The following is a 13443-nucleotide window of genomic DNA, read 5'->3' on the forward strand; positions in this document are numbered from 1 at the left end:
GTTTTTGGAGATTTCTTTAGGCAGCAAGTGGTAGAACATCCTTTGTAGCATATTTCAATATTTAATCACTCATAAATCAAGATGTCAGTATTACTAAATGCGCTAAAGCTCATTTCCTCTTCTTTAATCTGTGAAGGTAGAAAATAACTGACTATTCTTGCAAAAACCTTGTATTATTAGACTCTTCATTACCCATTACCTTTTTCTTTTGCAAGCTAAACAACCCGATGGGACCCACATCTTCTGGTGGTATTTCATTTTGGTGTTAACACTGATTGACAAATACTGTTTATTTATTGATAAATACTGTTATTTAAATAAACAACTTTTCTACCGTACACAAGGATGTGGAGATTCTGATTACGATGCTCAGCCTTCAACTGTGGTGATTAAAATGTAGACATCTAGACACTTCTTCGGTTTTAGTTGGGGAAATTGGTTTCAGAGCTGAGCGGTTTCTGGGTGGACTCTTTTTGGGTTTCAGAAGAAATACAATAGAAGGCCTGTCATTCTCTAGTATAACAAATGAACCACTGGGCGTTTCGACGTCACTTACACCATTTCCAAGTGCATAAGTCCCGCTAAAATATTAAAGTTTTTTTATTTAAAAAAAAAAAAAAGTCACCTAGAAGTTCTCACTTTACCTTGTTCGATTAGCATTGGCCCAAGCCTCCACCGCTCTCCTGGTTCGCGAGAGGTGGCACAGGCGCTGCCCGGCCATACGTCCTGACGTCGCCGACAGAGCCACCAAGGGGCAGCGTCAAGTGTGAGGCGCGCACGGGGGTGGCTGGGGGTGGCAGTACCAGGAGTGGTTCTGTCGCGTGCTGGACGGGCACCTGGGCCTCTCCCCATCCTCACGCCACCGCCAAGAGGATGCAAACATCCTCCTTCCTTGTGGACTTCAGGAGTCTATTCCAAGGTAGGCATCGCCTGAGGGGTAACCAGAGTCATTTCCACTCAGAAAAGTGAACACCTACCACAGCAGCGAGCTCCACGGGAGCAGGACCCCGGGGCGGGGGTGGGGGGGCAGGCGGTGATTCCGGGGGAATGTTACCATTTCTTCCACTCTCCCAATACCACCTCCTGTAGGAGGGGCCCACACAGCTCACTGCTCACTCCTCAAAGGTGTACCTTCACCCTACCAGGCCGGGTACGGTGAGGAGAGTTTGTGGCCACTGAGGAGAGCTGGGGTCTCAGGTAAGTCAGCTGGGGTCTCAGATAAGTCAGACGCACAGTTGCTGTGGGGAGCGCGCTCTGTGCGTCTGACTTATCTATTCCAACCTCTGGTAAATCGGCACACTTCTACAGACTGCAAAAACAGCCACTGCTGCTTCATTTTCTCTCCCTTGAGGAAGCAGCTGTGGAAAACTGGGAAGTTTTACTAGCAAGACAGCCCCGCGGAGCCGCCGCCTCAACAGCAGCTCCCACGCGCGGGATCCCCCGGTCTGGCTCCGCGCCCACCTCCGCACGCTCCCTCGGGCCGCAGGGCCCCGCCCCCTGCCACCTCGGCGCGTCTTATTGGCCCGACCCCGCGTCCGCGTCGTTTCCTGACTGGCGGCTACTCCTGTCAGTCTACGCGGCGGGGACATTTCCGCATTAAGGGGGGGCTGCTCCAAATGGAGGGGGAGGGGACATGTTTAGGAGAAAGTGGGGGTTTTGGGTGTCGGGAGCCAGCAGCCAGGTGGGCGGAGGGGCATCAGCAGCTGGGCTGCGACCGCGAGGAGGGGTGCAAGGTGTGCTTGTGTGAAGGGAGAAGGGGAGAGAGGGGTGACTCAGAGGCGGTGTTCTTTCAGCCTGTGAGCCTTCTTCCTGGGGAGACATAAGCGCCCCCAATTTCCCAGCCGCTAAAGGAAGAGAGGAAGGTGGGTCTCGGTGGCGGTTTGGGGCGGGGCGGGCTGGTTCCCCGCGACCTTCTGGACAAACATTAGTCTGTCTTTCTGCGGTGTGCAGAGCTGATCTCCTGGACCCGCCGTGTGGCCCCGGAGGCCGAATTTGGGGTCGGGAAGAGCGCGGGCGGGTGGACTAGAATGAGTGTGAGGGTCGGGCCCTCCCTAGCTCCTGCCCTTTGGACTCTGGTCTTCCACGGTCCACGCCTGGAGGGTGGTTCTGTAGTGATCGTTGCGGGGGAGGGGCGGTGTGGCCTTCGGCTCCTCTCGGGAAAAAGCCGCGGCCAGGTTTTGCCACTCTCGGCCGGAAGGCCCCAGCCGGTCTGCGCACCAGTTCGTAGCCCCTCCTAGTTCAGAATATTTATGGACTGGTAAAAGGGGTTTCATTGCCCCCCTTTGTGGGCCTCTCTCTCCTCCTCCATCCCTATTTGGTTTGGGCGGCGGTAGACCCGGGTTCCCCGGAGGACTGGCCGGAGACTGGACGGCAGCGCCCGGGAGGGGGAGCCGGGGGTGCGGCCCATTAGTGCTTGCTGCAGTCCAGCCCCGGAGGGCGTGGGGACTGGGGGGAGGAGGGCGGCGGTGAAATAGCCGCTGTAGATCCGCCTCTTTCATTGATGAAATTTAAGTTCGTGTGGTTTTTACCTTTTCCGGGAGTCTTCTGCTGGCCCTTACTGTGTTGAGCGCAGTGTAGGCAGGAGTTCAAGCAGATCTACTTGCACCAAGTTTCTGTCTTTAGGAAGTGGGGGTGCTTTTCCAGGGTGGGTTTTTTTTTTTTCCCCCTTCAAGGGAGCTTTAATCGCTTTGAATAAATACTCCCTTAAGTGGCCAAAGATAGGAGAAAGAACACTTCGATTGTTAAAGAAGGGGAGGAAGAGAGACCTGCCCTATAGAGTGACTCCCCTACACATTAAAAATAGAGTACTTTAATAAAGCCCTAAAATGTCAAGATTTGTTCAAGGTAAGACGCTTCTTCTTATATCTTGGGTTGCTTCAGCTAACTTTGGGTTCTGATAGTCGAGCGGTTGGTGGGTTGTTTGGAAGTGGAAATGTTCATACTACTTGCAACCCCCTTCCCTTTTTTTTTTTTTTTTTTTAAATTAAATTGACATCTGCACTGCCTAAGAGCAGCTGGGTTGGTCTTTCAGATACCTATACCCTGTTCTCTTCTGGGTTTACTTCTCCCTCCCTGAAATCAGGTTAGCAGCTCTTTGACTTCTCAGGATAGTGGCTGTAAATGATGATGAGACAGAAATTTGGCTGTTGATAATTCCTGTTCTCTTTTCCTTTTCGGTTTCAAGGTGCTGTGTGCATGGACAGGAGGAGAACAGGGAGGATTGAGGGAAGGCAGGTGGGGTTTGCCAGGGTGGTAGGTCGAAGCTTTAGTGTTCTCGGCTTCTGCTCGGGGTTTGTGTGTACGTGGTTTGAGTCTCAGATTCTTTTATTGCGAAACCGGGAGTAGCTTGTAGAAGCTGGAGGTCATTTCGGCAGGAAAAATGACTTTGCTGCATTGCTGTTTATTTTTATTCTTTGAAATCGGGGATGATTATTAAGATTTCTTTGAAATTTGAAAATCGTCCCTAATTTCTACATATGTATTTAAAAGGAATTAGGGAATGCCTCACAGTAAGTTAAACTGTAACAGTGAGTATATGTGTATGTGTACAGTGTACACATTGAAATTGGTGCTACCTTACACTACCCTGTCATCAATTTGTACACAGAATTTGCCTTCTGGTATGCAAGAAAACCCTTTTATGGACTTAAAAAAAAAGTTGTTTCAGTAATGGCCATCATGTGACCCTGGGGATAAAAATGCAGAAGTAAGTTTTACCTTACTTTACTGACTCTTTTTTGAGTTTTGTATGACAGATTACAAAGAATCTGACTGCCCGCATTGTAGTGGAGACCGATGAGACACTTATGCTTGACTTAAGCACTAAACTAGATATGGCACTTGTCATTAGACTTTTATATGTATGTGCATATAAACTCTCAAACTTTGTATGTGTTGAGTTGTATTACCTATGTTCTCTTTAGTCAAGAATAGAAAGGCAGAGGGCCTCCCCGGTGGCGCAGCAGTTGAGCGCTGGGTTGCGAAGCTGCCCGCGGCCTCTGCGGTGCCGGATAGATCCCCGGCTGCTCCCCGGCCACCGGAGGAGGGTCCCACATGGCGAGCAGACCTCTCCTGCCGCCCGCTGCTCCCCTCAGCAGTGTACTTCGGTCCTTCTGCCTGCTCTGCTCCCCGCTCTGGCTCTGGTGAATTCTCTCACCCTCCCGTGCTTCTGACTGTACCCAGTGCATGTATAAACAAAAAACAAACAAACAAACAAATAAATAATAAATAAATAAAAACATGCCTCTATAAAAAAAAAAAGTTTAAAGAATAGAAAGGCAGAGATAACTTAGAAATTTGCTGGTTTTCTAATAGTGACAACAAAACAATTGCCAGAAAGCTGGTATTTTGCAAGAATATGATAATGAAAAGTGGACAAGTCTTTTTAAAAGTTAAGGATTTTATTAAACTCCAGATGTTTCTTGTAGTTATACTTTAGAGTAGCCTGCACAGATAGTGTGTATTGTTTGATATTACAGCCATTCCTGTTAATGATTAACTGTCTTCAGGAGATTCTAAATCAAATGGCAGTATTTAAGAGTTGTTATAATTAGTTTGTTGTGTTGTTAGTTTCTCTTGGAATAAAAAATTAAGTTTTTCTAATCTTGGAATAATTTTATTTAAAAAAAGCTGCATAATTGTCAGAACTAAGAAATGATTATAGGCACATTACTGTTAACTGTACTATAGACTAATTCAGACTACTGTCCCATGATTCAATCCAAAATACCGCATTCCATTTAGTTGCCATCTATGTTTGCTTTAAATGGTAGTTTTCCTTTAAAACTGGCAGGTTTGCACAAAAAGATGACCCCTCCCCTCACAGAAAATTTTAATTTGTTGGTGCTTCTACTGTTTAAATTTTGTACTAAAAGTGTAAAGCCCTGTATCTATTTAATTCTGCTAATAAACCTTGTTGGCAAAGATTTGCTATTTCCACAGACCAGGTTTCAGTGTAAAAGTCAGGAATTTTGGTTTTGAATGTTTTTGTAGCAAATCAAATTGTTTGATCTTTGCTGTAGCACTCATTAATATTTCTGGTCATTGACACTGAACTCATATCATTTAATAGGGAAAAGATTGATCCAGTATTAGGCTCCTGACTGTTTTTCATATGTTGTCTCTTTTAAGCTTCACAAGTGCTGGGGGGGATACTTGTCATCATAATCTCACAGTTGAGGAAAGTTAAGTGTCTTACCCAAAGTTTGCAGCTAGTGAGCATTAAAATTCATATATATAGGACCTCCCCTGGTGGTGCAGGTGGTTGAGCACAGCACTGTGAAGCTGTCTGCAGCCTCTGCAGCGCAGGTTTGATCCTGGCCTGCGAGAATCCCACATAGCGCAGCAGACCTCTGCTGCTCGCCTGCTGCTCCCCTCAAAGACAGTGTATTTCAGTCAGTCTGCTTGTTCTGTTCCCTGCTCTGTCTCTGGTGAATCCTTTCACCCACCCACGAATCTGGCCTGTACCCGGGTTCTTGTATGCATGAATAAATAAATCTTTAAAAAAAAATTCATATAGAAATGTCTAAAACCCTTGTCCTTTCCAATACCTTTAGTTGTTGCTTATTTTAAAAGCATATCTAAGCAACTTATTTTTTCAAACAGACTATTTGTTTCCTGGGGACAAAAATAATACTATATCTCTGGGGGAAATAGTAGTTTCATGAAGTGGGGAATGTTGTAAAAGATTTTGTCATAATGACAAATGAGAAACTGCACTTTCTATGTAATTTTCAGTAGGTAGCCTCCATTGTTGGTTGTAATTTTTTTTTATGACACCTCTTAGATTACATAAATGTTAAAATAAAAAGGTATGGATTTAGGCTTGAATCCTGTTACTAACAGTTGATCTTAGACACATACTTTTTCTGAGCCTCAATTTCTACTTATATAAACTTTGGGTACTAATGCTTATGCCATAGGGTTAATAAATTGAAATGGATTATGTGAATGTATTGGTTATGTATTAGATGGCCAGTCAATTTTACTTTTCTTTCATAAGTTGATGGGGGCCTTTCAGATAGCATTGCCACCATAAGTAGAACCACATGTCATCGACAGAAATAAACAGAAACAAGACAAATATGACAGTTTATTTTCCTACTTCAGGTTTGATGTTCAGGGTGGCAGCTTATGTTTGGGGGAAAAAAAAGGTAGGTAGATGGGAGGCAGGAGATGCTTGAACAGTATTGTAAATAACCTAGTTGGTTTTGTTTCAGTCCAGTCAGCAAAAAAATTTTTGAGCACTTTATATGTACACTGTTATGTAGTGGGATTTCTCATGTACCTCTTATGTTGGACACCTGCAGTTCAGAAGATCTGGGTGTTATGCCTGTGTGCTCTGTACATGTGTTTTTAAATGTCCTGGAACTTGGGGTTGCTACACTTAGCTTGAGATATTCTCCCAAATCTAGCAATGTGCTTAAGGGACTCAAAGGAAGACTTTTTTACAAGACCTGGTACATAAGGTCCCTAGTATGCGTATTCTAGCCTCAGGTCACCTTCTGCTTGCTTGTGAAATTATTTCTCCAGTTGCTAGTTTTCTGTACCCTAGGGGCTGTTGCAGGGCTCTCACTTGTGAATGTGCGTACTACCTAAATGAGAAGGGATTCCTTTGTCACAATTGGATGGACGAGGGGTCATAAGAAGATTTAATTATTTTTTTGTCAGGTTTGTCAAAGTGTATCTGGGGTTTTGCTTTTGAAAGTTCTGAGGGTGATGGGGTGATCTCCCTGCATGATTTGAAATTTATAAATGGCCCAAGGACTGACGACATTCAGCGAGCTAAAGCCATGTCATATGCTTGTACTGTAGTACTAGAGAAACTTCAAACTTTTTAATAGGCCATTATCTATCTAAATTAGGTAAAAGGACCCTTAATGTTCTTAAATTGAGGTACTTTCATATTCCAGGGGAAGGCATTTGAGTGCCTGTGTCACCAAAATAGTTGAGGCCTGTCAACTTTCCCATTTGTTGAAATTCTCTTTTTTTGACTTTTGGTGATTCCTGTTTGGTAGATGGTAGCTAGCCAGGGAGGATTAACTGAGCTAATTATAACTGGAGAGGTCTCAGATGAATACAGGGATGAAGAGTATTCTGGTGCCTGGTTCTTCTCAAACCCAAAGACCAAATTTAGCCTGTTGCTGATTATTTAGATGACTAGGGTGCTTTTAGCCAAGGGGATTGTGGTATGAGGCAGGACTAGGGATAACGAAACAGTGACTAATACACACTCATTTTTTTAAAGATGTGATTATGTCATTAGAGAGATTGGGCTTATGTGCAAGAAAGAGGGATAGTAGTTAAAATAGGAGTCATGGTTTAAAATGGAAATAAAAAGAAAGTAAAAAATATTTTGCTACAGATTTATTAATTGCAGGGGAGAAGAGTAGTAACTTTACAGTGGAGAGAATGGAAAACTCAAAGTTAGTACCACCATTGAGGGTCACGATGTGCCTCTAAGGTGTGCAATCCTGAAAAGGATATAACGTACTTATGTAGTATTGTATCCACAAACATAACTTATTTCTAGTCATGAGAAAATTGCAGAAAAACCCAAAATAAGGAATACTCTTTTAAAAAGGGAGAATTCTGTTGTTATCAATGATAATGTAATTATCATTGAATTACAGAGTAGATTATACAGTGGATATAAATTATAAATGCATGTGTAAGCATGTATATACATTATGTTATATATTATAAATATATAAATGTGTATAATATATGTGAAAGAGAATGATCAAAAGTATGAGATAAAATATTAATACATCTGAGTAAAAAGTATATGAGTATTTTTAGTACTATTGCAATTTTTATCTAAGTGTGAAATTGGTTTTGAAACAAAGTTTTTAAAAAGGAGTTAAGCTAATGAAAACTTTGTTTGCTAACACGGACCTTGTACTCTCTATGGTTAGATTGCATTTGCTCTTTTTTTTTAAAAAAAAAGATTATTTATGCATATAAGAACTGGGGCTAGGCCACAGGTGTGGGGGGTGAGAGGATTGACCAGAGACAAAATGGGGAGCAGAACAGGCACATCTCCTGAAATATGCTGGTGAGGGGAGCAGCGCGCAGGCAAGGCAGGAGAGGTCTGCTGTGTCATGTGGGTTAGCTACCTGGCCAGGGGATCAAACTCATGCCGCAGTGGCGGGACAGCTTCATAGCTGTACCACCAACGAGGCCCCTGCATTTGTTCTTGATAACTGGGTGTTTCTTCTCCTAAGATGGATAATTTTCATTGTGAAAACCTGTGGAGGAAAAAGAAATTGAGAAGGAACATTAGAGAAATAAGAAATATTAACTGGCATATTGCTCATAAGTGTCAATTTAATATTTAAAAGATAAACTAAAAAATAACTTGGAAAGGAAATTATTCTAATATGTTAATTTGTTTTGGTTTAGTTTTGTTATTCTTTTGTTTCCTCTGTATTCCACGTGAGTGAAAAGCATCTGGTGTTTATTTTTCTTAGATGTTAATTTTGGACATTAATTTTGGACATTTTGTAATGTTTTCACAGAGACCATTCTCGGTGTATATATGTTATTTTTACTTTCATAGAAAGTTGTGAATTACAGTAATTTTATTTTTTTAAGATTTATTTATTTATACATATAAGAACTGGGATATAAGGCAGAGGTGTAGGGGGATGAGAGGATTCAGAGACAGAGTTGAGGAACAGAACAGGCAGACCTACAGAAATACACTGCTGAGGGGAGCAGCGGACAAGACAGGAGAGGTCTGTTGTGTCATGTGGGTTGCTTCCTGGCTGGCTGGGGATCCTGGGGAATCAAACTCCTGCTGCAGTGACTGGTGATAACTTGATAGAGCTGAGACTTTAACCCATGCACCACCAGGGAAGCCCCTGAATTATAGTAATTTTAATTAAAATAATGGGATACTTAGTTTGTGTGAGGAACATTGGTTGATCTAATAATGAAAATATTCTAGCTAAAATAATGATTACACGGTAGTTTTCCAGTTTCCACCAAGTTGTATGTGCAGATTTTTGTGAAAGCGTTACTAACTGAAACATTCGTTGCTTGATGTATTTTAGCCATTTGACCAGACCAAGTTGGAGAGTCATGGTAAAGAGGATTTTATAACTGAATCAAGCAAGGGGACATGAAATTGATATCAAAGCACTGTCTCTCTTTCTAAAGGGAGTTGGGATTTTTATAGGACTATCAATATTTGGACAGGGCTGTGACAGGGTAGCCTGTCTGGAATTTCGGCTGTGCAGTTTCATTACCAGCGCATGCCTCTGCATGGATTGCATGATCAGAAAATGGCAGCTAAGCACCCCTCTTGGGCAGGAATTTTATTATGCAAATAGTATTAATGAATTTAAGGTAATTTTAGGTCAGCAAGGGTACTTTGGTGCTTATTGCTGTAGAGTTTAACCAGTTTGGGCTGGAATGAATACCTGACCCTATACTAAACAGCTCTAAATAACTTTAAGGATTTTTTTAAGGTCAGCTTTGACAGCCTTCTGCCCCTGGGAAGCATAAGTGCCTGTATTAGGAGTACCAGAAAGTCAGATGTATCCGTTACAGAAAAGTTAATATAAACAAATATTTGAAAATCAGATTATCTCTGGATTATCTGTAAAAATGAATATGAAGAGTTGACTGTACTAACTTAATGTAATGCTTTTTTTCTTGATATCCAGAACTTAAAAAATGGTGGGAGATGTTTTCAGAGTTTGGTATTTAGTGAATGAGGAAACATGATTCACTTACCATACTTTTTTGACTGCTTGGGATCTGGAAAAACTGGAGCTTTTCTAAAAAACTAGTGTCCTCTGACACAGCCTATAGTTTGTTTTCCAAAACATCATATTTTCAACTTCCTGTAATAGTGTTTGAATTGTGGACATTTTGGTTATGGGTAACTTAATTGATTGTCTAGTCACAGTGACTATTAGTTGGAACCATATTTCTTAAATCTCAATAATTCATCTACTGGGCATGCATCTCTCTGTTTATAAATTATTAAATTCTTTGAAAGTTGCTTCCCAAGCTTTTGAATGAAAATAAACTTTGTATTTTTTTGAGTGGGTTTATGTGTGAGAAAGGGGATGATAGTCCATTTGAAAGCTGTTTCCCAGCTCTCTTGATTTCTGATGCAGGCATCTCCTTTAATTTGCTCAAAGTAATTGTTTAGGGCTCAAATTCTGCCTCTGCCAACAGTCCCATTGTTTATTTTTTCAGTCATTGCCAAATGAAATCAATTGTGCCCCAGACCATCTTGACAATTAAGGATTGTTTTTCAGAACCATGGAAAATTTGGCAGTGTTATCTTAGTTAATGTACATAAACAACAAAATTCCACTTTCTAAAATATTTCTGTTTTTCTTATGTGTACTGAGAGTTCCCCTTGTCTCTGTGATTTCATTTGTATCTTTCATTTGTATCTTTTATTTGTTGCATTTATGTACATGAAATAATCATACTATATTTAGTCTACTTCTTGCTAGTCACCAAATTGTAAAAAATACTATTTTAGGGGATGCTACCTTTAACAATTGCTCCATTTGCTCCATAGCTCCAGAGACCTGCAGATAAAATGACTGGAGTTTGTGTATTCCTCTGGTTGCTGCTCTGGCAGAGGCTGATGTGATGTTTCATTTATGTTATAACTCTGCCTAGAATTTTAGAACTTCCAAAGAGTGTAGGAAAATGTAATAATAACTACTGTTTTGGGTTCATTTATGCCAATGAAGAAATACTTAAGTCTTGGTAATAAAATATTTATAGAGTGCATAAAAGCTTTCTTTTTTGTTTTTTTTAATTGCCCAGAAAGCAAACAATATAGAAGGAAAAGTTGAAGCGCGTAAGAGAATGCATTTTCTGATATGTAGGTTTTTTTTTTTTAAAGATTTATTTATTTATGCATACAAGAACTGGGATACAGGCCAGAGGTGCGGGAGGGTGAGAGGATTTACCAGAGACAGAGCAGGGAACAGAACAGACAGACCGACTGAAATACACTGCTGAGGGGAGCAGTGGGCGAGACAGGAGAGGTCTGATGCGCCATGTGGGTATCTCTGTGGCTGGCCTGTATCGAACCCATGCTGCAGAGGCTGCAGCTCAACCGCAGACCTACAGAAATATACTGCTGAGGGAAGAAGCGAACAATATAGGAGAGGTCTGCTGTGTCATGTGGGTTGCTTCCTGGCTGGCTGGGGATCCTGGGGATCGAACTCCTGCTGCAGTGACTGGTGATAACTTGATAGAGCTGAGACTTTAACCCATGTACCACTAGGGAAGCCCCTGAATTATAGTAATTTTAATTAAAATAATGGGATACTTAATTTGTGTGAGGAACATTGGTTGGTCTAATAATGAAAATATTCTAGCTAAAATAATGATTACACGGTAGTTTTCCAGTTTCCACCAAGTTGTATGTGCAGATTTTTGTGAAAGCGTTACTAACTGAAGCATTCGTTGCTTGGTGTGTTTTAGCCATTTGACCAGATCAAGTTGGAGAGTCATGGTAAAGAGGATTTTATAACTGAATCAAGCAAGGGGACATGAGATTGAACTCAAAGCACTGTCTCTCTTTCTAAATGGAGTTGGGATTTTTATAGGACTATCAATACTTGAACAGGGCCTGCACCACCATTAAGATTTAGTGTTACACGCCTAGAGGTGCTAAACCATGTAAAGGCACTGTAATCGTAGAGACCTTCCTTTAGAAAGGAGAAGCAGAACATCAGGCAGCAGGCTTGGGATTCTAACCCCACACTGCTGCTGTGCCCTTAGACATGGCAGCATCTCTTCTCTGGTCACCTTTCATCTCCGTTATAAGGGAATTGCACTAATTCACTTTAAAGCCTTTCCAAGCTAAATGCAAATATACCTAATTATAGGGCAGGGCTGCCAAATAATTTTTTTTCCTTGATGGTGACTTTATGTTTTATCCCTTTGCTCTCCTCTCAGCCAGTGAGTGATAAAGGCCCCTTGGCATGCTTTCATGCTTTAATGTAAAGCGATCTTACTTAACTAGTAGACACATCTCTTTTCTTTTTTCCAGTGATTTCTTTCTTTTTAAGATTTTAAGAGCTACTCTTGTATGATAATTATTAATAAGAAGTCTGGTTTATGTATAAATTTTAACAATTGTTTAAAGTAATGGATAATTAGCATACATCTTAATTAGCAAGTAGCTCTGCATATTTAGGGTTGGAGCAATTCTTGAAAGCTGGTACCTTTTTATTTTTGTTATTAAAAAGCATTTATTAAATATTCATATATATGTAAGACTGAGTTGTTTAAAAATCTATGTAAATGTGAGCAGTGATACTACAGTTTGCAATCTAAAATAATCTATTGACTTTAATACTAAAGATATAAAATTGTAGGTACTAATTGATTTTTCTTATTGAATGGCATGGATTACATTTTTCCTAAACCAAAATAAATCTTTTTTTTTTTTTTTTTTTGCATAGAACTGGGCCAGAGGTGCGGGGGTGGTGGTAGAGGGGTAAGAGGATTTACCAGAGACAAAGTAGGGAGCAGAACAGGTGGGTTTACTGAAATACACTGCTGTGGGGAGCAGCAGGCAAGACAGGAGAGGTCTGTTGTGCCATATGTGGGTTAGCTCCCTGACTGGGGATGGAACTCAGCCATAATGGTGATAGCACTGAGACTTAACCCCTAAGCTACCAGGGAGACCCTAAAATAAATCTAATTATGAAAATTTCCAATATTATTAATCTCTAAAGTTAGTGAAAACATACTTATACAGGAGAATAAAAATTGAAAGAAATTTAAGATTTAATTTGTCTAGACTGCCTACCAGTTTGGAATTTCTTTGACTTTATCCCTAGTATTTGATTTATAAATCAGCTTCTGCTTAAGAAGCCTTAGGGACTTGAAGTACATGAGACACAATTCTTACTTTTCTTAGTCCTGCCTTCCCATGATTAGAAATCATGGTTCTTAAATGATTCCTGTTTGGCCTTATCAGATAATACCTCCACTAGACTGGGTTCTACTTCCTTTACTCTGCACATGGCTGGATTATAATAGACTCTTACACATTTATTTTAAAAACTGCTTGAGTACTGTCTTGAGCTCTGTCGAGCTATGGGAATATAGGCAGTGGGACTATTGTGTCAACAAAGTAGACATGATCTATTCTTAGATTATAATCCATTGGGTAAGATAGACATTGAATAAAATTTTACAAGTATTATGTTATGATGATGTTCTAATGGAGAGGTACAAGGATCTACCATGTGAGAATTAAATAGACAACCTTGTTTAGAAAGATTTCTAGGAAGGGATTACATTTAAATTGAACTCTGACAAATGATATATAAGTAACTGGTCAATATACATGAGAATTATATGGGAATTTAATAAATATTCATCTTCAGTTTATTTACGTATTATTGAGTAGCTACCTGTGCCATGTGGTGAAGTAATTGTGAGGGG

At 40.9% G+C, this 13443-nt stretch overlaps 1 protein-coding gene across 6 annotated transcripts in view; it reads left to right on the plus strand.

The window, feature by feature from the left end:
• The first annotated feature begins 861 nt into the window (after window positions 1-861).
• The window catches only part of UGP2 (UDP-glucose pyrophosphorylase 2), a 46470-nt gene continuing 33888 nt past the window's right edge, over window positions 862-13443 (plus strand). Inside the window, exon 1 of one of the 6 annotated variants that reach the window (XM_037527481.2) lies at window positions 862-919. In XM_037527481.2, the coding sequence (XP_037383378.1) occupies window positions 874-919 (46 nt within the window). In that variant the 5' untranslated portion in view covers window positions 862-873. Of the gene's footprint in view, window positions 920-1659; window positions 1682-1771; window positions 1863-2132; window positions 2258-2452; window positions 2845-3492; window positions 3707-13443 lie in introns of those variants that run through there. The other 5 variants (XM_037527484.2, XM_037527483.2, XM_037527485.2 and 2 more) reach the window with 5 other exon arrangements.

Source organism: Talpa occidentalis, unplaced genomic scaffold, assembly GCF_014898055.3.
Source record: "Talpa occidentalis isolate TD23 unplaced genomic scaffold, MPIMG_talOcc4v2.1 talOcc4.5, whole genome shotgun sequence".
Classification (NCBI taxonomy): domain Eukaryota; kingdom Metazoa; phylum Chordata; class Mammalia; order Eulipotyphla; family Talpidae; genus Talpa; species Talpa occidentalis.